At 53.1% G+C, this 26,908-nt stretch overlaps 1 protein-coding gene across 1 annotated transcript; it reads left to right on the plus strand.

Annotated features, from left to right (window-relative positions):
• Positions 1–1,436: 1,436 nt before the first annotated feature.
• On the plus strand, positions 1,437–22,216 carry C64H11orf16 (chromosome 64 C11orf16 homolog). Its single transcript, XM_078882277.1, has 12 exons — positions 1,437–1,446; positions 4,973–5,182; positions 5,690–6,067; positions 7,296–7,486; positions 8,659–8,944; positions 9,372–9,630; positions 10,002–10,262; positions 11,222–11,728; positions 14,608–14,798; positions 16,706–16,887; positions 20,753–21,002; positions 21,623–22,216. Exons 2-12 carry the CDS (start codon positions 4,976–4,978, stop codon positions 21,767–21,769), a joined length of 2,859 nt encoding a protein of 952 aa, XP_078738403.1. The 5' UTR covers positions 1,437–1,446; positions 4,973–4,975; the 3' UTR covers positions 21,770–22,216.
• Positions 22,217–26,908: the final 4,692 nt, after the last annotated feature.

Below are 26,908 nucleotides of genomic sequence, written 5' to 3' on the forward strand. Positions count from 1 at the left end.
AGGTCGATGACGTAATTGACCTTAATGCTAATTATTATTATATTTTATTTATTTATATATATTTTTATTATTTATAAAAAAACTTATATTCTTGGTTCTAAAGTCACGTAGAAGGGAAATAATAAAATAATAAAAACATCAAACAATAAAAATTCTCACGACGTTTTGACTGCAACACAAGCAATCATCATCATCAGGTGTGAAATCCACAGCAAGAAAACGTCGTGAGAATTTTTATTGTTTAATATTTTTATTATTTATTATTTCCCTTCTACGTGACTTTACCGAAAGAACCAATAATATGAATCCCTGCAGTCACGAAAGCTTTAAATAAATTTTTTTGTAATGTTGTTGTTGACATATTAACGTTAAAACGAATGATACCAATGTACTGACGTTGAGAATAAAGTAAAATAGGTGCTCGCTAACAGCACTTGCCCCTACAGTCTGTCAAGGCTATACGGGGGATCTTTGTCTCTGTGTACCTGGTTTGTTGTGTAAAACGTCGTCACTAGGGAGACAAAGGCGGCCGGGCCTTGGTTGCTGGCCACCCAAACCCCATCATGTTCCACAGTGCCGCCGTTCAAAGGTTGCTGCTGCTACTCGCTAAGGGGCCGTCCATAAATGACGTCACGCGATTTTGGACGATTTTTGACCCCCCCCTCCCCTTGTCACACGGCGTCACAAAAAGTCAGACCCCCCTCAAATATGACGTCACACAGCTCTGCCCTCCCCCCCACAAAAAAAAACTTGCTTCAAATCGCTTTAAACTATTGTCATTGCAGTGCGTATTTAATGTGGCGCTGCACTCTGATGTTGTAGGAGAAAACATTTATTAAAAAGTCTATTTAGTTAAGTAGAACGTGTTGTCTATATTTATTTAAAGTTGCGCATTTTGATGTGACGTCACATTTCTCAAACCCCCCCCCCACCTCGTCACACATCGTCACAAATGTCTGACCCCCCCCCCCACGTGCGTGACGTCATTTATGGACGGCCCCTTTGTGTTTGTGGCTACGAGTGGGGGGGGGATGCCCCCCCCACCCCACCCCCTGCGGTTGCCATGGCGACGCGTAAACAGCCGCGGTGGCGGGAGCCGTGGAGACGCTCCGGAAACGTTTTTGGCCATCAGCGGCAGCAGGAGCAGCAGCAGCAGCAGTGGCAGTAGGAGCGGAAGAAGTAGCGGCAGCAGCAGCAGCGGCAGTAGCAGTGGCAGCAGCAGCAGGAGTGGCAGTAGCAGCAGAAGCAGCAGCAGGAGCAGCAGCGGCAGCAGCAGCAGCAGGAGCAGCAGCGGCAGCAGCAGCAGCAGCAAGAGCAGCAGGAGCAGCAACAGAAGCAGCAGCAGCAGCAGCAAGAGCAGCAGCAGCAGGAGCAGCAGCAGCAGGAGCAGCAGCAGCAGCAGCAACAGGAGCAGCAGCCGCGTGAAGTCTACGTCCGAGCATTCTCGTGAGCAGTGTCGGTGGTGGCGGTGGTGGTGACGACGGCACTGGACGCGCGTTGTGTTTGCCGCTACCTGTACCTGTGTGTGTGTCGTGTGTGTTTGCCGCTACCTGTACCTGTGTGTGTGTCGTGTGTGTTTGCCGCTACCTGTACCTGTGTGTGTGTCGTGTGTGTTTGCCGCTACCTGTGTGTGTGTCGTGTGTGTTTGCCGCTACCTGTACCTGTGTGTGTCGTGTGTGTTTGCCGCTACCTGTACCTGTGTGTGTCGTGTGTGTTTGCCGCTACCTGTACATGTGTGTGTGTCGTGTGTGTTTGCCGCTACCTGTACCTGTGTGTGTGTCGTGTGTGTTTGCCGCTACCTGTACCTGTGTGTCGTGTGTTTGGGGGGCACAGTAGTGGGCACAGCTGGTGGTGCATCTACCGGTCATCTCAGTCAGTCGACCTGTGGCACCTGCAGGGTCTGTCCCGAGACCTCCTCCTGTTAGCAGCGAGCCTTCGACGCTTCACGCGGTAGCCTCAACGTGCACCTGGCCTGACACAGGCGCCGTGGTGACTGTTACCGTCATTTAAATAGTGGCCAATGGCCGGATATTGTTGTTGGTGTGGGGAGCGGTGGTGCAGCGGTTAGCGCGCTGCGCTACGAACCCGGCGCTCCGAGTTCCATTCCCAGCTCACGGCCAACACCGCCGGTGACGATTATAAATTATTTTAACCGTTTCCGGGGCCTCTCCTAGGTCGACTCAGCCTCAAAATTAGAACTCGGTGCGGTGCGTAAACATCGCCACTGGGGGAGACAAAGACGGCCGGGCCCGGTGCTGGCCACCCACCCCCTTGTGTGCCGTTCCGGCCTTCATAGGTGCTGCTACTCGTTCACAGCACTTGCACTCACCAGGCTACACTGGGGGATCTTTGTCTTGTGCTCACTAAGACGCAGCCTGTAGCAGCCCCACGACTGCCTGTCTGTGCTTCCAAGTGCTGCACTTTCCAGGATTTAAACCTGCTTAGCTTTCAATATTTGATTGACATTGTCTGTTTGGCCAGAGGTCTGGGCACGCCACGGTGGCTAGGAGATGTTAACCACCTCGCCTGGTGTACAGGAGGTCATGGGTTCGATCCCGACCCTGACACCTGCTGCTGTATATTTGGAGTTTGCGTCTCTCATCATCATCACGGTGGCTAGGAGATGTTAACTACCTCGCCTGGTGTAAAGGAGATCGTGGGTTCGATCCCGACCCTGACACCTGCTGCTGTATATTTGGAGTGTGCGTCTCTCATCATCATCACGGTGGCTAGGAGATGTTAACTACCTCGCCTGGTATAGAGGAGATCGTGGGTTCGATCCCCGACCCTGACGCCTGCTGCTGTATATTTGGAGTTTGCGTGTCTCATCATCATCATCTACCTCGCCTGGTGTACAGGAGGTCGTGGGTTCGATCCCCGACCCTGACGCCTGCTGCTGTATATTTGGAGTTTGCGTCTCTCATCATCATCACGGTGGCTAGGAGATGTTAACTACCTCGCCTGGTGTAAAGGAGGTCGTGGCTTTGATCCAGACCCTGATGCCTGCTGCTGTATATTTGGAGTTTGCGTCTCTCTCATCATCATCACGGTGGCTAGGAGATGTTAACTAACTCGCCTGGTATACAGGAGGTCGTGGGTTCGATCCCGACCCTGACGCCTGCTGCGGTAAAGTCACGTAGAAGGGAAATAATAAAATAATACAAATAAAACAATAAAATTATCACGACTTTTCGATTGCAACACAAGCAATCATCATCAGGTGTGAAAACCACAGCAAGACAATTTGCTTGTGTTGCAATCGAAACGTCGTGAGAATTGTATTGTTTTATTTTTATTATTTTATTATTTCCCTTCTACGTGACTTTACCGAAAGAACCAAGAATATAGTTTAGTTTCGCCTAGCGACAATCATACGCTTTCCGTGTTTAACCAGTCACGCATCACGGCGTTTCGAGACTCTCGTTGAGGATTGCAGGGGGTCCCACTTCCAATGTTTGTCAAATTCCTCATCCACAGCCTCTCTCGTTGTTTACGAGGCAAAGGTACAGCCCCGCAATTGCTCGCTCAACACCACTGCTGGCGAAAGGATCTCACGCGCAATCTTGATTTGAAGTTTTCGTGACTGCAGGAATCCATACTCTTTGGTTCTTTCGGTAAAGTCACGTAGGTATGAAAAATAATAGATCGCAACACAAGCAATCGTCATCAGGTGGGACAACCACAGCAAGAAAAAATTAACCCGTAAAAACAAAGTTTTTCACTATAAATCCTTTATATGCGTGGCGGCTAGAGTCCTCTCGTCCTCTGGCTTGAGATGGCTGCCACCTATGGGTCAGATGATTGCCTGCCACCATTAAGCAATTGGTAATTAAATATAACAATTTTTTTCCTAAAATGTTGAAAATTTCACGAAAATAAATTGTCACGCACAACGAGTCTGTGTGCAAAATGTCAGCTCGATTGGATCACGGGAAGTGGGTTAAAAAAGGACCGAAAGATTTGCACGGTCGTAAGCGCGGAAGCAAGCAAGCAAGTGAACTTAATATAAAGGATTAAAAAAAAAACTGCTTGTTTGTCAACAAAAAAAAACATTTTTTTCTGGCCTGGACGTTTGCAGCTGTTTTAGACTAATTTCAGGGTGCTGATTCCAAATCTGATCTCAGATTTGCTCTATCACCTCATTTTTATGCTATCGGCATACCCCATTTTCATTGATTTTACCCGAAATTAACTCTGTCACTTATGATTGCAAGTTGTTGCGAGTCAGTGACTGCTTTAGTGTTAAAATACGGTGCTGTATTTTTAGGATAGTGTGTTTGTAATATAATTTTATGTAGATATCCACATTTATTTAATATTTTTCTTCCGCAGTTTTTATTGAAAATGCTATATTTAATATCTCAAAAACCTGATGTGATAGACAAAAACTGATGCCATATTTGGAATCAGCACCCCAAAATTACCTTAAAACCGTTGGAATACCTTATGCCAGAAAAAGTGTGTTGACCAGTGTAGTTTTTCTACCTACGTAACTTTTACCGAACGAACCAAAGAGTATGAGTTCACGTGCGTCTGGAAGCTCCGCGGAACGGCCGTGTAGATTGTGAAGTTGCACTTATTGGTAGACTCTTACTGGTAGGAACCTCCTGGTTACACCAGCCCACAGGGGATTATTGTGTCCGTCGTGCAGGGAGGGACTGGGTGGGGAGGGAGGGGCTAGGTGGGGAGGGTGGGGAGGGGCTGGGTGGGGAGGGTGGGGAGGGGCTGGGTGGGGGGTGGAGCTGGGTGGGGAGGGGCTGGTCACCCCGTGGTGCCCTTATAAAACTCAACGTTTAACCTACTCACTCCGGCTTGTGCCCGCCCTCACAGTCGGGCATATTTGCGGAATACACCAAGCCGCCGTTGACCCTGGCCATTGATCGAGCAACCCAAACAACATATAATTATTCTGCGTTAAAAAAAATAAAAAACCCTAACATTTCATCCAACCGCCGGCGTCTGTGCCTTTAAGGAAATGCCGGAGTTCGTGGCGGACCGTGGCTCCATGGGAGGAGGAACCCTCGCGTTGAGCGCTGACCGGCACGTGGCGTTCGTGCTGGGCACCACGCTGACGATGGAACCGCACCTGGCGGGTGTCACTGAGCTCGTGGCGAGGACGCTGCTCGAGAGGTCGCAGGCGGGCGCCCACACGCTCTTCAACATCGTCGAGTTCAACGGCCAGGTCCAGTGAATCGCGTTGTCGCACGACGGTCAGACGTGCCGACGTATTGCTGTGTTGTTGGAGGGCGAGCTCACGGCGTTTAACGATCTGGGTACGACGTTTATCGTGGCGTGTGCTCATTCCCTGTGCTCATAAGCTGGTCATGCCCAAGTCTACGGGCGGTCTCGCAAGCGCATCTGTTATCCACTCGCGTGGAGACCCACCGACTCGCAGAGAGACCCACACTCACACATAAACTCACAGGCTCAGATGGGCACCCATAGACTCACTGAGACCTATAGACCCACACCCAGACCTAACGATGCACACATAGACTCAGACTCGCAGAGAGACCCACAGACCCGCACAAGAGGCCCACACTCACACATAAACCCACAAACTCACAGAGAGACCCACAGGCTCACACGTAGATCCCGTGCCGTGCTGGCCCCGTGCCAGCTCGGCACGGTACGCGCAAGCAAGCGGAGAAGGCCGAGCCGCCGCTTGAGCGCGTGTATCCCGCCGCAGGTGACGCGCTGGTGTGAGCGCATGGTGCCGTGCACCCCGCGCGCGGCGCGCGAGGCCGTCCGCTGGCTCCGCTCGCTGCGCTGCCGCCCCGGCTCCGACGGCGCCGTCGACGCACTCCGCTCCGCCCTCTCCGACGCGGACTGCGACGCCGTCTGCCTGCTGGTGGCGGCGGCGGGGGGGGGCGACGCCGGCCGGGACGGATGCGTGGCCGCCGCCGGGGCCGCCGTCGCGGGAGGGCGGCCCGTTCACATCGTGTGCGTCCTGGCCGAGAGCGAGAGGGCGGACGGCGGAGACCGAGCGGCGCTGGAGCGGCTGGCGAGGGGGACGGGCGGGTCGCTGCACGTCGTGCGCTTCGCGAGGGGAGGCGCCGTCGAGCACGTGAGAGAGACCGGGTCGCGATCCCACGGTCCTGCTGTAAAACCTCACGAGGCCAGGCTCGAGTTAGCCGGAATTACTCAACTAAACTCAACTGTTTTAATTTTACTGGGTAAGACCCACTGAGCGATAGAGATATTTTTTAGAGGCGAGCGATCTGGCCACGAATGATAACCCAACGAAGTGGCTTATGACCCTCGATTTGAAGCTTTCGTGACTGCAGGAATCCATACTCTTTGGTTCTTTCGGTAAAGTCACGTAGGTAGAAAAATAAGTAATAAATCACGACGTTTCGATCGCAGAACAGCAGTTCTACTGCTGTATCTTTCCACCTGATGACGTTTGATTGTGTTGCGATCGAAATGCCGTGATTTATTATTTATTTTTCTACCTACGTGGCTTATCAACATTTGGAAATGTATAGCGTTCTGACCTACCCCTACTGGGCATCTGTTAAAAATAGCTTTCTAGCTCATAGGATTCTTCCAGTGTTAATACAGAAACTGATTCTGATAAACGCACGTTAATTCTAAATGTGGAGGGAAAAACCGGAGGACCCGGAGAAAAATCCACGCGGTCACGCAGCGAGAGAGGGAGACACGCAAACTCCAAATATACAGCAGCAGCAGGCATCAGGGTCGGGATCGAACCCACGACATCCTGCATACCAGGCGAGGTAGTTAACATCTCCCAGCCACCGTGATGATGATGAGAGACGCAAACTCCAAATGCACAGCAGCAGGCGTCAGGGTCGGGATCGAACCCACGACCTCCTGTACACCAGGCGAGGTAGTTAACATCTCCTAGCCACCGTGATGATGATGAAAGACGCAAACTCCAAATGCACAGCAGCAGGCGTCAGGGTCGGGATCGAACCCACGACCTCCTGTACACCAGGCGAGGTAGTTAACATCTCCTAGCCACCGTGATGATGATGAGAGACGCAAACTCCAAATACACAGCAGCAGGCGTCAGGGTCGGGATCGAACCCACGACCTCCTGTACACCAGGCGAGGTAGTTAACATCTCTAGCCACAGCGGCGCTCGATCTGAAGAGAAACCTAACGCATTCCGCGCAGCGGTGACGTCGGTGCATCGGTCATCGGCACGACGTGCCTAACTGACCGGGCGTCCGTGCGGCGCCGTCATCCCGTCAAGAGGGGACGCTCGGCACAGCCGCGCCCTCACGACGGCACCGCCGCCCCCCCCCCCCTCCTTCCTTGCCGGTCAGATGGTGCCGGTGCTGGTGAGTGCGACGCCGCCGTGGGCCGTGGGCGGCGTGAAGCGCTGCACCGTGTCCACGTCGCTGGAGCACAACCCGCTGCTGCCGGGCGTTGACGCCGAGGGCAGCCTCGCAGCCGCCGAGCGTTGGCCACACGGCGTGGCCCACTCCTTGCGCCACGAGCTGCATCGTCGGCGCTGGTTTGACGATTCCCCTCCCGCACCCCCCCCCCCCACACGCCCGCATCCGTCGCCACGCCTGTAGCGCCCGCCCGCTTTAGACGGAGTTGAAAGCAAAGTGGGTCAAGGATATATGCAGGGCAATTCGACCGACGGAAAAAATGTGAACGCTTCTGAGAATTTGCAACGGTACCACGGGAAATGTGGCATCCGGGTTCTGCAGACCACCTGGAGAAATCTCCAGTCGAGTGTTGACAACGATGGCGAGCAAGTGAGAGACTCCATTGGAACCTCCGTTTCCTAGTAGCAAAATATGATAATTGTTTTTTTACCCTTTTATCTGGCGACAAAACTGACACCTAAATGCTTACCCCAAGCTCTCATACTCTGATGGTGCATTGTCCTTGAGTTGTGCGCCTTTTGGCGTCATCTGGTCCAACACCATGTGAGACTAGGCTCTAAGAAAAGCCGTCTCGGATGTGGACCAATCAATTTCAAGGACAGTGCATACATTCTCAGAGTTGTGTATTTTGTTTGCATTCCGACCGCAGGTATTGTGGTCAATGCAAACATGACTCCTTTGTAAAAAAGGTGTCAGTTTTGTTGCCAGTTAAAAGGGTAAAACCCAATTATTATTAAGTGATATGCTCTTTCACTTTTTGAAGCGATTAACATACATTTGTTATCATGTTACGGTGTATTTTTCCATTAAAAACGATAGTCCCATGTAACTGTTAACATTTTTTTGAAGCGCCCTGTAAATGTGTCGTTAAACCCGCCACCACCCGACACGGCCAATTAGTGAGGTCTGTCACGTAAACTGAACATGCCAAGTCGTTACAAGTACAGTTTGTTGCTAGTAACGACACATTGATATATTTACGCGATATAACCCCCCCAAAAAACCCTGCATTATGGATGAAATTGGTCGCGAAAGCCTCCTACGTGTTCAACGTTGCCACTGGCAGGATTTTTTGTTGTTTTTTTCTCTTGGGCACCCACCCTCGTGGCCCACGAATGATCCGTGGCCAGCCGGCAGGCCGTCCCGACCGCCCAGCGGCTACAGCTGGGCCTGCCTGGCTCGCCGTGATGGGTCGATTCAGTTTATTGTGAAGTGCCCTGGGAGCTGAAAGAGGCCCCCTTTAAGTCGGGTTTCATAAACAACGACGATGTTGTTCGCACTCTCTTCTCAGCGTGACGGCTTGCCGCCACCTCGTGTCATGCGCGTGCGCGGGACGCTGCGCGTGCGTGCCCGTGTGCGCGTGCGCGGGACGGTGCGCGTGCGTGCCCGCGTGCGTGGCGGCGTGCGCGTGCGTGGGACCGTGCCGGTGCGCGTTGCTGCACGCGCACGTGAGCGCTGGCACCAGCGACAGCTGCGTCCACTCTGGCGCGGGAGCGCTGCTACGCGGGACGCGCGTGCTCGCGAGAAGAGAGCCCGACGGATATTACTACCGGGGCACCGTCTGTCAGGAGCTGGAGGTAAGGAAGGGAACGATTCCCCCCCCTCCTCTCCCCACACCGCGTAGCCTCGACAGCCTGTTGGGGCGCGTGATGTTAGTAGATGTGGCGACCTGACCCAAAATGCAATCCTGAACCAACTCATTAGGATTTATCGCGGGCGGGTGACAGCTTTATCAACTCGGAATCTCTGACCCCTTAAGCCCCCACGGCTGCCCGTCGAAACTAGGGGTGGCCAAACTGTAACAGACCAAGAGCCAAACAAGTAACCCACGAGTTCTTCAAAGTGTGTGTATGTATATAGAGACAGTTTTCGGCACAGCACGGGAGACATTATTCTTTGCCACAGCTGTGATAGTCGCACGTTCGATATCACGCCCCTTCGATAGAGCCAACTGGCCTCAACTATCGCGTTGCAGCTTCGGGTCCCTCCTGTCCCCGCCCGCAGGGCCCGCTGGGCAGATTCCTCGTGGAGTTCGACCTGCCGGCGGGGTCGCGGGGTCGCGGCGGCACGGCCACCGCCAGCCCGCGGGCGCGCATGCAGGAGACGCGCCTGAGCGACGTGATCCAGCACACGGACGCGCTGCGACACCCCGTCCTGCCGGGCGACCGCGTGCTGGCTCCGTGGAGGCCGCTTGCCGACCGATACGGGCCGGGCACCGTGCTGCAGGGCGTGGAGCCGCGCCGGCAGCTCGCGCTCGGACAAGGTCAGGGGGGTCAGGAGGTCACCCGGGCGACGCAGCGACGTTGACGTCTCCGCCATTGACGCGTTCGGGTCGCCCTGAATCTACGGGGTGGGGGGGGGGGACGTACGGCGAGCGAGCTGGATTACGGCCCATCAGCCACGTGAGGCCCGCCACTTTCGAAACGGCCCGCAAGCAACATTGGGACTTTAAACCCTCTCCCCGTCCCCGGCGTTCCTTCCGACTCCGTTTGTGTCGCGACCTTTGCAGCCGCGACCGTGACCAACGATCCCCCAGCGTTACGACATCTGTACCCGTTCGCAGGACGCCCATTTCGCAATCGAGGGGTTCCCTTCCCACCCGACATCAATCACAATCCAACTCTCTCCGCGCAGGGCACGCCGGAGACGAATTCCGCGCCGACGCCGCCGACGGTGCCGCGCCCATCGTGGTGAACTTCTGGAACGGGCGCACGGAGCGCGTGGCGCCCGGCGTCGCCGTGTGGGTGCCACGCCGCCTCTACGAGCGCGTCGTGCTCGAGTTGCAGATGCCGCTGAGCGCCCGCCGGCGCCTCCGTGCGGCGTCACCGCCGGGGAGCGGCCACGGGCTCGCTCTGCCGCCGGCGTCGGCGTCGGCGCCGTTCGCTTGCCTCCACGGTGACTCCCGCGCGAGCCGTCCCACTGCGGCGCTTTTTACCGCGCCGAAGCGCTTGCCGCGATTGAACCGCGGCAGCTCGCCGGTCACGTCGACCACGACTCCTCGCTGACCTCGTGAGCCGTCACGTGAACTCTGGTCGTCCTCGCAGCGGCGACGGCTTTTGGCGCCGCGTCGAGCAAAGACGGTGGTGGCCGCGTCGAGCGCGTTCCAGACGCGCTTCTGCGGACGTCTGGAACCTTCTTGCGATATTAGGAAGCCACTGGAGCTGTGCACTTTTAAATGATCGAGATTGAAAGCTCATTTCTTTAGAACTGCTTTTTGTGTTTAGTTTGTTGTCCTTCCCCCGCGCCTCCGATTAGCACGGTTCGCTACGTATGGTGTGAAAGAAGTTCAAGTTCAACATGCATCATCATCATCGCTCACCATTGTCATCGTTATTGTTATCAATATCATTCACAATCAATATTGTCGTCATCATTGTCATGATCGTGATTCTTAGCATCGCCATTATCATCATCATCATCATACTCTTTGGTTCTTTCGGTAAAGTCACGTAGCTATAAAATAAAATAAATCACGACGTTTCGGGCGCAACACAAAGCATGCTTTCCCACCTGATGACGGACGCTTGTGTTGCGCCCGAAACGTCGTGATTTTTATTTTTTTATTTCATACCTACGTGACTTTACCGGAAGAACCAAAGAGTATGGATTCCTGCAGTCACGAAAGCTTCAAATCAAGATCATCATCATCATTACCATCGTTAATTGTGCCTCGTCATAATCAGTCACCGTTTCATCCTCGGCGGGGTGCAGTAAAACTTCGCCGTACCCGAGGATCTTTGTCCACTCGTTCATTCATGAACATTTCCATCACGACCCTTGCTGAACATCAAAATCAACGCCTCTGCGCCACCCACATCCGCTAACTCCCACGCTTCCCCGGCTGCATCGCGCAGGATTTTCCACCGGCTCCATGTCCCCGTGCTGCGTGGACACGGGCCGGATCTACCCCACGTCCTGGATGCCCGCGCTGACCTGCGCCTGCCCCGAGGGAGCGCTGTGCGACGGGCATCGCCACCCGCTCTGCTGCACGTGCCACTCCTGGGACCTCCTTCACGACGGCACGGGGTGGCTGCCGCCGACGCCGCCGGCATCACCGCCGCCGCCGCCGGCGCTCGGCGGCAAAGAGGTCAAGTCGGGGCGACGCAGGTCGTCGTCGTCGTCTTCGTCGTCGTCGTCGTCGAGTTCGTCTTCATCGTCGGACGACGACGTGGATGTGGAGCGTGGGGGGTTCGGGGGCGGCCGCTCGAGGGCGCGCCGGTCGAAGGCGCGCAGGGCCAGCGACGCCGACCGCGGCACGCGGGAGCGGCGCGCGGAGAGACCGAGCCAGGCTTCGCTGAGAGAGAGGCCCGAGTGGAAGTACTGGGCCGGCACGGCGACATCGCCGCACCACCGCAAGCCGGGTGAGCCGCGGAGTCCTCGTGTAGCCCCTTTCTCTCCCGGCGCGAGACACGTCCGAGCCCTCGCCCGTTTTTATTTCCCCCCTCCATCGCTGTTTGCCGAGCGGAGCCGAGCCGTGCCCAAGCGGTGATTTGCCGGGCTCACGAGACGTCTTTACTTTGGCTCGGGGACAAGCAGGGCCAGCGGACGAGTGCGCGAGGCCAATCGGTACAACTCGGAACGCAGGCGTCGCTGCGTCGTTTAACGACGTCCGTGGCACGGCTCGGCTCCTGCAGTGGAAAAACACCGCCAAAAGCACTCGGGTTTCAAACGGAATCGGCCAAACAGCTTTCTTTCCTCGGTGGCGAGATGTTAACTATCTCGCCCGGGTATACAGGAGGTCGTGGGTTTGATCGCGACCCTAACACCTGTATATTTGGAGTTTAGATGTTCTCCCCGTGGTTGCGTGGATTTTTCTCTGGTTCCCTCCATGTTTAGAATCAACGTGCGTTTAGAGTATTGGGCTGCGGCTATACATTTTCACGCGGCAAGCTACTCCGTTGCGCTATCATTTGCGGCCAGGTCGCTTCTGAAAAAGAGCCACGTAGCTCAAGTGGAGCCTTACCTGGTGAAATTTAAAAAAAAACTACAGTAAAAGCTTGGATTGCGAGCATAATTCGTTCCGGAAACGTGTTTGTAATCCAAAGCACTCGTATATCAAAGCACTATATCAGTTGTGATCACGTGACGCTCGGCAGACAAAGCGTATGCACGTACTACTCGTATTGCAAGACCTCGCTCGTTTATCAAATTAATATTTATTTACAATTTTTGCTCGTCTTGCAAAACACTCGCAGACCAAGTTACTCGCAATCCAAGGTTTTACTGTAGTTCGTTTCTAGTCATGTTAAAGACAGAGATAGAATCATTTACACGGTGCCAAGGTATTTGTCCAACCGTGACCGACATAGCTGGTGCAAGTGCCGTTCGTGAGCAGCACCTGCGATTCGTTGGATATAACACAACTACACGAAAGTGCTTGCGGTTGACAATACGCCTTTCGCGTTTGCATTTGCAACTTTCAATAAAAAATAGAACTCTCTCCCTCGATGCTAATTCAGCCGTCCGTCCGTTCACCACGTGCCCTTTTAAAATGCTCAATTGTGCAGCGAGAGGCATCATTTTGTTTGGGGGGGGGGGGGCCGATTCGTCGTTTTAAGAAAGCTAAACTTAGACGGGTCTAATTGCTCGCCAGCTGCGCTGGGTAAATGCGGCCTGCCGTTACTTTGGAACATGACATGTGTCTGCGTCACGGTTGTTCCCGCGTGTTTAGGTGGCAATGTCACTCTGTACCTGTCCCCCCGGTTGTTCGCGAGGGACACGTTCTGGTGATGCCCGTGACTGTCACATTTCACGGAATAATAATATTGGCCCACTAAAAACAAATTTTTTAAAAAGATTAATTACCTTAAATGAATACGTAAATAGGCTATTAAATACGTGAACGTTATCATAATATAACGAACATAGTTATCTGTGCTTGCTCCCTGTGTGTGCGGTGCCCTGTTGTGAATCCGTTGGCGGTTGTGGGCGATGTGGTACATCTCAAGTATCAGACGACGACGACGACGACGCAGAGTGTTCACACTATGAGACATCTCCTTTACCAGTGGCAAAATATAGTAATAGGTTTTTACCCTTTCAACTGGTACAAAAACTTTTATACAAGGCATCATGTTGGCAATAACCACAACACAAGCAGTCAAAATGCAAACAAAAAGAACCAGTTGAAAGGGTAAAAACCTATTACTATATTTTGCCACTGGTAAAGGAGATGTCTCATAGTGTAAATGCTTACCCCGAGCTCTCAATACTCTGATAGTGCGCTGTCTTTGAGTTGTACGCCTTTTGGCGTCATCTGGTCCAACACCAATGGAGACTAGGCTCTAAGAAAAGCTGTCTCGGGTGTGGACCAATCAACTTCAAGGACAGTGCATATCATTATCATCATCATCAGAGTTGTTTCTTTTTGTTTGCATTTTGACTGCTTGTGTTGTGGTTATTGCAAACATGATGCCTTGTATAAAGGTGTCAGTTTTTTGTACCAGTTGAAAGGGTAAAAGCCTATTACTAGATGCAGAGTGTGAGTGTCATGCTGCCAGCTATGGCTGCAAGTTTGGTCATACGTGTTATGTATATCGTTTATTGTTCAATTAAGATCACAGTTCCTATGATTACTGTTATTACATTGTTTTTATAGCTTTATTTTAGTGATTTGAAAACATATGGTTAATCTAAATTGTCTTATGGTTGTTGTTGTTGTTGGCTTGCACCACATTGTGATTTTTTCACACAGCGTTTTAATACTTTTTTTGGGGTGGTTTATTCCAGGATGTTTCTGTTACGCGTCATCGCTTTGGGATGTTTCTCTGTTCATATTTTGTTTGTTGCGGTTGTACCCGACTCAAGAGCCGCATGGCTCACAGGGCTATACACCTAATAAATGAAACTTAATAAGTATAACCCGTACAAACAAAGTTTTTCACTATAAATCCTTTATATGCGTGGCGGCTAGAGTCCTCTCGTCCTCTGGCTTGAGATGGCTGCCACCTATGGGTCAGATGATTGCATTGCACCATTAAGCAATTGGTAATTAAATATCATATTTTTGTCCTAAAAAGTGTAAAATTTTGGAAAAAATTTTTCACGAACATTAATTGTCACGCACAACGAGTCTGTGTGGAAAATGTCAGCTCGATTGGATCACGGGAAGTGGGTTTAAAAACGACCGAAAGATTTGCACGGTCCTAAGCAAGCAAGCGAACTTAATATAAAGGATTTAAAAACTTGAAAACTTTAAACTTGTGTAACCGCGCTGTGTCGGCACGCCTGGGCCCCACAGGCTCCTCGCGCTCGCCTAGGCCACGGAGCCTGAGCGCCGGGGACATCAGATCGGCCGTCGTCGCCGAAGCCGCGCCGCCCATCAACACCAGCTCAATGTTCTCGGCGGTGGTGAACCCCCCGCGCAGGAGTGGGGCGGTCCAGTCGTCAATCCTCGCACACGCCAGCCTGGACTATACCACCGGCTCCAAGGTAAGGTGGAGTTCATCTCCTTGGTTCTTTCGGTAAAGTCACGTAGAAGGGAAATAATAAAATAATAAAAATAAAACATAATAAAATACAATTCTCACGACGTTTCGGCCACAACGCAAGCGGCCGTCCTCAGGTGAAGACCAGTTCTGTCGGGGAGACAGCGTCTGAATGTGTGGTGTTGTTTCATTCAGACGCTGTCTCCCCGACAGACCTGGTCTTCACCTTTACCGAAAGAACCAAGAAGATGAATCCCTGCAGTCACGAAAGCTTTAAATCGAGGAGTTCATGTTCAAGGTCGGACGCGAGTTCGCGTCAATAATTCGTTTTGTCGTTTGTCGCTGTCGAAGCAATAGTTGCTTCCAATTTGAATGTTCGCGACGTGCAATGAGATGAACAACATTTACGCGAGATCGGTGACCATGTTTAAGGGGGGGGGCGCACAAAAAATTCATGGAGGGCACGCGACACAGCCAATGCTGAACAAGATTTAATCAAAGATAAAATTTTGACTCTTGATTTAATCTTGATTTGAAGCTTTCGTGACTGCAGGAATGCATATTCTATGGGTCTTTTGGTAAAGTCACGTAAATAGAAAAATAAAAATTAATTATTTAAAATGATAATAATTTAATACATTTTTTATCTTAAATAATACATTTATATTTGTATTCTTCTATTTTCGTGGCTTTACCGAAAGACCCATAGAACATCAACATTTAATCTTTAATCAAGTTTAACACGTAGGCTTTCGCGACCAATATCATCCATAATAGAGAGGTTTTTCTTTTCTTCTTGGGTTAGATTGTAAATGTTGTGGCTTGACTCTCCAACACACAACCGGTCTGCTGTACTAGTATACTACACTATACACTACACTATACACTACACTAATAACTACACTATACACTACACTATACACTACACTATACAATACACTATACACTACTATACATTACACTATACACTACTATACACTACACTATATGCTAGTGCTGTATTAGTGACGAATTGGCCACGTTCTGTTTACGTGACAAACCCCTTACTAGTTGGCTGTGTCGGGCGGTGGCGGATTTAACGACACATTCAGATATTTATGCGATCTGACCCCCCCAAAAAAACCTGTATTATAGAATCTTCAATTAAATCAGGATGAGTAACATGACAAATAACATGACCTCGCAATGCTAGCATCTCACAGCGCCGTGAACTCGCTCTGTCACGAACTCAAAGTGTCGTGACCTTAAAGTACCGTGCCCTCTCCACACCACGATCTCACAGCCACCACATGCTCCCACAAAACCGAGATCACAAAGACAAAGATCCCTCATATAGCCTTAACAGACCGTAGGGGCAAGTGCTGTTAGCGAGCACCTATAAAGGCCCGGCACGGCACACGAGGGGGTGGGTGGCCAACACCACGCCCGGCCGCCTTTGTCTCCCTAGCGGCGATGTTTACACATCGCACCAGCTACTCATTTGAGGCTGAGTCGACCTAGAGGAGGCCCAGGGCCGGTTCAGATAATCCTCACTGATGTTGGCCGTGAGCGATAATCGAACCCGGGTCGGCAAGTTCGTAGCGCAGCGTAGCGCTAACCGCTGCACCACCGCTACCCACCCACCCACACACTGACACACACACTCACTCGCCGTGACCTCCCAACAACCACGCCGTAGCCACACCGTGCCCTCGGTTTGAGAGCGGGGGGGGGGGTCACGTGCCGTGACCCTCGCTCCCCTTCTCTCTTAGCAGCGATGACCTCACCGCGCCACGATCCCGTGCCGGGCACCTCCACACGTGAGACGCGCGTGAGACGCTCGCGTATAAATAATCACGACGACGCTGACGGTGACGCTTTCCTGGCACAACGAAGACGCTGACGCCGACGTTGTCATTGCCGCCGTGCCAGGGAGGCGCGGCCCGCCCGGGCGCTCTCTTCGACCGCCTCGGCGCGTCGGACCGAGCTCGCGCCCGGCAGGAGACGGAGGCCGAGCGAGGCCGCCGGGAGGAGGTGTGGCGACGCTTGGATGACGAGCAGCGGCGGCACTCGCGCTCCGAGCAGCGGCAGGTCCTCACCGAGCGGCACAGGCGGTAAGGCGGGCGGACCGGCGAGGTGCCAAACACCGGAGTCTTCTTATTCTTCTTTTTCTTCTGTCATGTGGCGGGCTGGTCGGTTGGCAGCGTCGACGTGAGTGGGACCAGTGGGTGGCTGCAGGAGTCGGCCGCGTGGGTCGAACACCCGTAGCGCTGCCTCGCCCCCCACACAGACACACACACACACACAGACACACACACACAGACACACACACAGACACACACACAGACACACACACAGACACACACACACAGACACACACACACACAGACACACACACACAGACACACACACAGACACACACACAGACACACACACAGACACACACACACAGACACACACACACAGACACACACACACAGACACACACAGAGACACACACAGACACACACACAGACACACAGACACACACACAGACACACACACAGACACACACACACAGACACACACACACAGACACACACACAGACACACACACATACAGACACACACACACAGACACACACACAGACACATACACAGACACACACACAGACACACACACAGACACACACAGACACATACACAGACACACATACAGACACCCACACACAGACACACACACACAGACACACACAGACACACACACACAGACACACACACAGACACACACACACACACACAAACGCCGATGGGCAACTCAGCAAGGTGCACGCAGTGTCCACACGTGGTGGGTGGCCTCATCGCCGCGGGCCCACGTGGTCGACCCCGCCGTGCTGACCGAACCGCACACCTGCGATTTCCACGGTCGGCTACGTGCGGCGCGAAAGACGTTCCACACACGCGCCCGCAAATACCGGCGCGAAACCTTCGCCGCTACCGCTGTGCCCCCCGCGCGCGTTGCCCAGTAAGAGTGGAGCAGCTGGCGAGCGCGCAGGCGGTGAGACTGCACCTGAGCCTCCACAGGCCCGGATGGGGGACCCAGGCTCCAGGCCACAAGGAACTGGGGGCCCCCGTCTGGTGCCAGGGCTCATGCCAACCTGCGCTACGCCACTTGCCGAAGCGTTCACATGCGGCGAGGGTGGCGCACGGCCTGTGTACGCGGTGCAGCGTGTCACCGGTTAGCTTGCGCCGATGCGATCGGTCCCGCTCGCAGCTGATAGGCTGTTTGATCACCTGGAGGGCCACGCTATTGATAGGTTGCGATGTTAATAACAGGGTGCTGCTGCTGCTGCTGCATTGTGATCTGCAGAGCGTGAATGTTGCTAGGCATGCCATCGTCTCCATAGGAGCAACGTGTGGCTCTCTAGGAGGCTGTCCTCGGAACTTCCAGGCCGCCTCTAACTAGCGCTCATTCCCTGGTCCTATAGATCCATTGCCGGCACTGTCACTCACTAGCAACATCACTCACTCACCGACACTGTCACTCACCGACACTGTCATTCACCAACACTGTCACTCACCAGCACTGTCACTCACTAGCAACATCACTCACTCACCGGCATTCACTCACCAGCAACATCACTCACTCACCGGCACTGTCACTCACCAGCACTGTCACTCACCAGCAACATCACTCACTCACCGGCATTCACTCACCAGCAACATCACTCACTCACCGGCATTCACTCACCAACACTGTCACTCACTCACCAACACCGTCACTCACCAACACCGTCACTCACCAACACTGTCACTCACTCACCAACACTGTCACTCACCAACACTGTCACTCACTCACCCACACTGTCACTCACCAACACTGTTACTCACCAACACCGTCACTCACCAACACTGTCACTCACCAACACTGTCACTCACCAACACTGTCACTCACTCACCAACACTGTCACTCACCAACACTGTCACTCACCAACACTGTCACTCACCAACACCGTCACTCACCAACACCGTCACTCACCAACACCGTCACTCACCAACACCGTCACTCACCAACACTGTCACTCACCTGCGCTGTCCCTTCGAGCATCGGACCTCCGACCGCGTGCCGTGGCTGTTGCGTCTCTGCGCTGGTGGCGATTTGTCGCTTTTCCTTGCACATTCTGTGCTGTAGAGGATGCTGCTATTTTTATCATCCCCGATTTACCCTACGCGTGTCCCCGTAGGCGAGCAGTCTTTTGATTGCGAGCACAGTGGCCTGAGACTTTTTTATATGTAAGCATCTAGCCGCACCGTGACACTACCACCCCCACCGTGACACTACCACCCCCCCCCCCCCCCCACTGTGACACTACCATCCCCGCTGTGACGCTGACACCCCCACCGTTGCACTACCATCCACTGTGACACTGGTCACCGCGCCCCGTGCCACTTCGACTTCTGTAGCCTTCTGCCAATGACCGTGTCCTTGGCTCGATGTCTCTCCCCACGACCTCTGACCTTGAGGCCTCACTCAGGCCACGCTGCCACCCCTTCCCTCCTCGCCCTGGCCTCCACCTTAATATGTAGAGGTCCCCTGAACGTGGGCAATTGTTGGCGCCTGCTGCCGCCTTCACACTTTTCTCCCAGTTGGGATTCTTGGATACGTATCCCACTGAGAAGTACATGCCACTCATCTGGTGAGGGTGAGCAGTTGGGGTGAGCTGGATATCTACCCCGCCGCTCCCCCTCCTTCCTTGGGCATCACGGTGGCTATGAGATGTTGACTACCTCGCCTGGTATACAGGGGGTCGTGGGTTCGATCCCCACCCTGACGCCTGCTGCTGTATATTTGGAGTTTGCGTCTCTCATCATCATCACGGTGGCTAGGAGATCTTAACTACCTTGCCTGGTATACAGGAGGTCGTGGGTTCGATCACGACCCTGACGCCTGCTGCTGTATATTTGGAGTTTGCGTCTCTCATCATCACGGTGGCTAGGAGATGTTAACTACCTCGCCTGGTATACAGGAGGTTGTATGTTCGATCACGACCCTGACGCCTGCTGCTGTATATTTGGAGTTTGCGACGTCTCTCTCCTAGCGGTTGTGGGGATGTTGGCTATCAACAAGTCAACTCCTATGACTAATTGGGCATGGGACGCAAGCGTAGGATTGATCACCCTGTCGCTGGCCGCCTTTGGGGAGGGTGTATAGTGAGAAAGGCGAAACACCCTAGGGACCAAAGGTTCACTACTGACGATGCGCTCCCCAAATTTCACCAGGCTCACTGTTCATGAATTCTTGGAAGTGCTTGCACAAAGGATAGTAGCATCTCATCCTGTGTTCTTGGAATCTTCCCTGCCTCCTCCGGGTTTTCCCTCCACATTTAGAAACGCGCAGTTTCAGTTTAAGAGTATTTGGCCGCTAGGAAACTCCACGTGACGATGAACAAGCCAACTTCGTTGAGCTATCATTTGTGTTGGCCAGGTCGAGTTCCGTAGCTCAGCGGGGCCTTACCTGGTAACATTGAAAAGCTTCGTTTGTTTGTTTGTTCAGATTTGCAACAGAACTTGAAATCTGCGCCGTGCTCGGCCACGTTCGGCCACGTTCAACAAGCCTGGGGTGTGTCATTCAGACTCTGTCTTCTCGACAGACCTGTTCTCCACCTGAAGACGGCTGCTTGCATTGTGGCCGAAACGTCGTGAGAATTATTTTATCATGTTTGATTTTTGTTATTTTATTTTTTCCATTCTACGTGACTTTACCGAAAGAACCAAGAAGATAAACCTGGAAGCCGCCCAGAGTCGCGCCAACTCAGGCGGCAGGCAGGCAGTGCCCGCGAGGGAGTTGAGCTCCCAGCTTCTCCCGGCGCTTCCAAGTCTCTCTCCCTACCCCTCCGTCCGTCCGTCCATCTCAACCAACGACACCGCCACGTCACAAGCCGTCGCCGTCACCGCGATTCACATTTCTCACCCCCCCCCCTCCGCCCCCCCCAACGGCAGAAACTGCACCCTGGAGCGCCTGTCGGGGGAGGCCGCGCGGCTGCGCGACCGCGAGCGCCAGGAGGCCGACTCATTGGCCGCGCGACGCACGGCGCTCTCCCGCGCCGAGGAGCTGGCGCGCTCGCACGCGAGGGACGCGCGCGAGGGCGAGCGGGCCCGGCTGCGCGCGGCCGCCGAGCGGCAGCGGGCCCACGACGGGCAGCGGGCCGCCGCCACCGAAGCGGCCGAGAGGAAGGAGGGCCGTCGGCAGGCGAGTTCATCTTCTTGGTTCTTTCGGTAAAGTCGCGTAGAAGGGAAGTAATAAAATAATAAGAATAAAACGCAATAAAATAATTCTCACGACGTTTCGGCCACAACGCAAGCAGCCGTCTTCAGGTGGAGAACAGGTCTGTCGAGAAGGCAGAGTCTGAATGGCACGCCCCAGGCTTGGAGTGACTATTTATGCTGGGATGGAGGGGCGAAGAGCGAGTTTATGCCGCCGTGGCGAACGGCGTCGACTGGGTGGGTGGCGGGAGGGGGCCATCGGCGCGCCGTGTCTTGCCCGGGGCCGCTCGACCGCCACGCTGCGCTTGCGAACCTCCGCCCGCCCCGAGTTCGATTCCCGCTCGCGGGCCAACGCCGTTTGACGAATATCTGAACCGGTTCCCCGGGGGCCTCCCGTAATGTCGACTCGTCTTCAAACGAGTGCACTGGTGCGGTGTGTAAACATCGCCACTGGGGAGACAAAGGCGGCAGGGCGTGGTGCTGGCCACCCACCCCTTCGTATGCCGTGCCGGCCTTCATAGGCGCTACTCGCTAACAGCACTTGCCCCTACAGTCTGTTAAGGCTACACGGGAGATCTTTGTCTTTGTCCGCGTGCGTGCACGCAGGAGGCGCAGGAGCAGCGTGTGCAGGAGCACAACCGGCGCATCGCCGAATCCCTGCGCGCGTCCGACGAACGCCTCCTCCGCCGGGACACGGCGCGGCGAGTCCAGATCTCCGCCCGCGACGGACGCTCGCCTCCCGCCTCCGTGTAGCCCGGCTCTCCATCCACTCACCCCCTCCCGACTCCAAGTGACCCAGATCTCCACCCGCTCCCCTCCCGAGAGACCCAGATCTCCACCCGCTCCCCTCCCGACCCCGAGAGACCCAGATCTCCACCCGCTCCCCTCCCAGCTCCGAGTGTCCCAGATCTCCTCCCGTTCCCCTCCTGACCTCGAGTGTCCCAGATCTCCACCTGCTCCCCTCCTGACCTCGAGTGTCCCAGATCTCCTCCCACTCCCCTCCCGACCTCGAGTGTCCCAGATCTCCACCGCTCCCCTCCCGACTCTGACTGTCCCAGATCTCCACCACTCCCCTCCCGACCTCGAGTGTCCCAGATCTCCACCGCTCCCCTCCCGACTCTGACTGTCCCAGATCTCCACCGCTCCCCTCCCGAGTGTCACAGATCTCCTCCCGCTCCCCTCCCGAGTGTCACAGATCTCCTCCCGCTCCCCTCCCGACCCCGAGTGTCACAGATCTCCACCCACTTTCCTCCCGACTCCGAGTGTCACAGATCTCCACCCGCTTTCCTCCCGACTCCGAGTGTCACAGATCTCCACCCACTTTCCTCCCGACTCCGAGTGTCACAGATCTCCACCCGCTTTCCTCCCGAGCCCGAGTGTCCAGATCTCCTCCCGCTCCCCTCCCGACCCCGAGGGTCCCAGATCTCCGCCGAACCCAGATCTCCGCCCGCGACAGCTGCTCCCTCCCACCTCCGTGTATCCCAGCTCGCACACACACACACACACGTACACGCGCGTGCGTGTACGTGTGTGTGTGTGTCGCCGGTGTGCGCGTCGGTTGGGGACCTGTGGGATTACAGCTGGGGTAGTAGCCCCGCTCCCCCTCCCCCCCACCCCCCCCTCCCCCCCCTGCACCCCCGCCCCCCCGCGGCTTTAACCTGGGGGTTGCCACCTGTCCTGGTTTTCCCAGGGATGGAAGCGGCCGTCTCGGGAAATCTCTCAGCGGCGCTCTTCCCGGGCAACATTGAAAGTCCCGGTGTTTCGTCGGTGGGGTAATAGCGTACGCGTGTTGAACTTCTTTCGCACCGTACGTAGCCAAGGGCGCTTAATCGGAGGTGCCGGGGGAAGGTTAACGAACTAAACAATGTTTGTTCAACTTCTTTCACGCCGTACGTAGCCAACGGCGCTGATCGGAGGTGCCGGGGGAACGATGATAAACGAAATGCAAAAAAGGAGTTGACAAAAATAATGAGTTTTCAATTTACTAAATAATACTCGCTTACGATTATTCATGGCTCGGTGTGGGGGAAGGATCAGTCCATGAGGTATTTGAGTCATTTGAGGCTTTCACGAAGGCGCTGTGATTCACGGCCATGATCTGCAGTCGTTTTTTACGGAAGGAAGGGGGCGATGATTGCCACGTTTATATTTCCCAATTGAGAAATTTCCAAATTACTTTCTCAGACGTGGATCACGGCACGCAAAGGCCTCCTCCCATGTGGAATAGACGTCACGGCATCATGGCAGGAATACGTATTCGCTCGTCAATTTTTTCTATTTTACCAGGCAAGGCCCCAATGAGCAATGCAGCTTCTTTTTTTAGAAGTGACCCGGCCGCAAATGAAAGCTCAGCGGAGTGGCTTATCGCGTGGAAATTCATAGCAGCGGCCAACTTCCCCGAAACGCGTGGGTTGCCCATTCTAAATGCGGAGGGGCAAAACCGGAGTGGCCCGGAGAAAAAGCCACGCGACCGCTGGGCTCGGGATCAAACCCGCGACCTCCTGCATACCAGGCGAGGGAGATGACATCTCGCCTTGGCTGCACCGTCAAACATTCCTCCTCCTCCTCCTCTCCTGCCGACGATTTGTTCTAGTTTCCTTGCGGCCCGAGAGGTGTCAACCCTACTCCAGCCCCACGTGGCCTGGCACCAGGATTGTCGCGCGTCCGTGACTTGCGGCGAGTACCGCGGCCCGGATTCCCCGCGCCGCGTGGCGACAATTTAAGTCGCGCAAAGTCGGGCCTATGCGAGGGCCCGGGTTGGCCTACGCACGGCTCGTGGGCCATCACTGGCCCGCGTCTTCATTTCACGCGGCCCACGGCCATCATGGGCGCGTCGCATTGGCGCGCGGCAAACGGCGAGGAGCCCCCGTTATTTCTCGCGTGAAAATTGTATGATAATAATGGTGGTGGTGGTGGTGGTGATGATGATGCGTTTTTTCTTGACTGCGTGTAATATTTCACGGGCGTAAGGGGCCCGGCGGCCCTCACACCAACTCCCCATCTTCTCTCTGTCGCCTGGCTCATAAAGGCTCATAAAGCCAGGCGACAGAGGAGATGGGGGCCTGAAATACGCGTCTTAAAAGTCGGTGTGGGTTTAACGCCGCCACTGCCGCTGCCGCAAATGTGCAGCGGCAGTGGGGGTCAAAGGGCGTCCGTTAACGCGTGGCCTGTGAAAGATACTTGAAAAATCGTATTACTGCCCCTCGGCAAGACAAGAAGGTGTCCCCAGCAGCCTGCCGCTTAACTTGGTATTGCTGGCGTCAGTGCTGCATTGAAAGGCACAGAAAAAAACTCCTTTAAAAAAGTTGTTTTTAAAAACAACGGTTTTAATCACGACTGACGCGCCTGAGACACGTGGCGCCTGGTTCTTGGGCGAGGTGATTGGAGAGTTTTGGGACCGCAGCGTTTTTGACCTACACACAAATATATATATCAATAATAAGGCGTCCATACAAAATGTAAATTGCTTTAAAGTAGCAAATTAATTGATTCATCTTCTTGGATCTTTCGGTAAAGTCACGTAGAAGGTAAATAATAAAATAATAAAAAATTAAACAATCAAATAAAATTCTCACGACGTTTCGGCCACAACACAAGCAGCCGTCCTCAGGTGAAGAACAGAGTTGTCTGAAAAAAACTGCATCGTAATGAACACCGCTAAGCTTAGCAGCGTATATTTAAGCTGGGTGGGAGGAGCAGAGTGCCTTGACAAAGGAGTTTACATATCAACGGTGGAATTTAACATATTGACGCTAAAAAACTGCAACTACCCTACTTCCATACAATAAACCGATGTGAAAAAACTAAATATAAAATACATAAATATAATAATTATTTTTTTACCCTTCTATCTGGCAACAAAACTGACACCTTTTTTACAAGGAGTCATGTTTGCATAGACCACAATACCTGCAGTCATAATGCAAACAAAAGACATAACTCTGATAATGTATGCACTGTCCTTGAAGTTGATTGGTCCACACCCGAGACAGCTATCCTTAGAGCCTAGTCTCAATATAATCAATATTATTGATTAATTGATGCCGATTTTGATACATGCACGCATTGTCACCGGATCTGAGTACGTGTGCATAATTTTGAATTGATTTTGACAACAGGAAGTAGACGAAACTTTTGATTACAAGTTAAGTTAACCCGTTGAAAAAGGTGGTGATGATGATGGTGACGACGATGAGTTTGATGACTTCTCTACCTTAAGGACGCTGTAACAGACGACACGAGAGAGAGAGAGGGGTAATAACGGGTGCATCGCTATCGTCGTCTCTGGCAAGACTGGTGTCGGGAACGAGTCCAAAGTCCAGTGTTGACTCGAGGCTGCAGCGCCAGCAACGCAGAAAGCAAAACCTGGGGCGCCACACGGGCGAGATGTTGACTACCTCGCCTGGTACACAGGAGGTCGTGGGTTTGATCCCGACCCTGACGCCTGCTGCTGTGTATTTGGAGTTTGCGTCTCTCATCATCATCACGGTGGCTAGGAGATGTTAACTACCTCGCCTGGTATACATAAGGTCGTGGGTTCGATCCCCCCCCTGCTGCTGTATATTTGGAGTTTGCATGATTTTTCTCCCCGTGGTTGCGTTGATTTGTTTTCTCCGGGCCATCCAGTTCCTCCCCGCCGCATTCAGAAACACACGTTGAACAGTATTTGGCCGCTCTAGGTTTCCACGTGATGATGATAAGCCACTTCGTCGAGCCATCAGTGTGTGGTGCCAGGTCATTTCTGCAACATAAAAAAATTGTTTTTATTTTTCTTCTTGGTTCTTTCGGTAAAGTCACGTAGAAGGGAAGTAATAAAATAAAATAAAAATAAAATAAACATAATAACATAATTTTATTATGTTTTATTTTTATTATTTTATTACTTCCCTTCTACGTGACTTTACCGAAAGAACCAAGAAGATGAATCCCTGCAGTCACGAAAGCTTTAAATCGAAGTTTTTATTTTATTTATAGCTTTCGTGACTGCAGGGATTCATCTTCTTGTTTCTTTCGGTAAAGTCACGTAGAAGGGAAATAATATTGTTTAATATTTATATTATTTTATTATTTCCCTTCTACGTGACTTTACCGAAAGAACCAAAGAATACAACAAAAAGAGCTTCACAGAGCTCGGTAAGCCCTCGCCCGGTAGCGTAAAAAAAAAGAAATCGTTTCGCTTATTTGGCACAACTTCTCGTGGCCCGTGGCCAGATTCACCGAGCGCGTCCGATGACACCGATCACATGCTGAAGGCGTGGGGGTCATGAGGAAGAAAGGGGGGCTCCCCCTCCCCCGATCGGTGATAAAACAGAGAAGGCAGGCACGACTGTGGAAACGTGCGTCCAAATTTAGTCGGCTGTTGCAAGCCAGCGCAGCGGGGGAGACGATATCTCGCACTTAATCCGCGGCGTGATTTGACGTCAGGCTCCGTATTAATATCTCGTGCATCTGATGCTGACAATTAATATATCGCGTGGCTCCGTGAATCGAATCCTGCCCACTGCCTCCTGCCCCCACCAACCCCCCCCCACCACACTTTCTTGGCAGAGCAGAGAAGAACCAGTTGAACACGTAGGCTTTCGCGACCAATATTATTCATCTTCTTGGTTCTTTCGGTAAAATCACGTAGAAGGGAAATAATAAAATAATAAAAATAAAACATAATAAAATAATTCTCACGACGTTTCGGCCACAACGCAAGCTGTCTCCCCGACAGACCTGGTCTTCACCTGAGGACGGCTGCTTGCGTTGTGGCCGAAACGTCGTGAGAATTATTTTATTATGTTTTATTTTTATTATTTTATTATTTCCCTTCTACGTGACTTTACCGAAAGAACCAAGAAGATGAATCCCTGCAGTCACGAAAGCTTTAAATCGAAATATTATTCATAA

The sequence above is a fragment of the Lampetra fluviatilis genome, chromosome 64 (genome assembly GCF_964198595.1).
Source record: "Lampetra fluviatilis chromosome 64, kcLamFluv1.1, whole genome shotgun sequence".
NCBI classification, from domain to species: Eukaryota; Metazoa; Chordata; class Hyperoartia; order Petromyzontiformes; family Petromyzontidae; genus Lampetra; species Lampetra fluviatilis.

Bases quoted from the DNA above. Each gene is read 5' to 3' on its own strand.
- C64H11orf16 (XM_078882277.1), top strand. From the start codon at position 4,976: ATGCCGGAGTTCGTGGCGGACCGTGGCTCCATGGGAGGAGGAACCCTC. The intron at 6,068-7,295 runs GTGAGAGAGACC...CTTGCCGGTCAG, and splicing joins GGGGAGGCGCCGTCGAGCAC to ATGGTGCCGGTGCTGGTGAG. The intron at 21,003-21,622 runs GCGAGTTCATCT...GCGTGCACGCAG, and splicing joins GGAAGGAGGGCCGTCGGCAG to GAGGCGCAGGAGCAGCGTGT.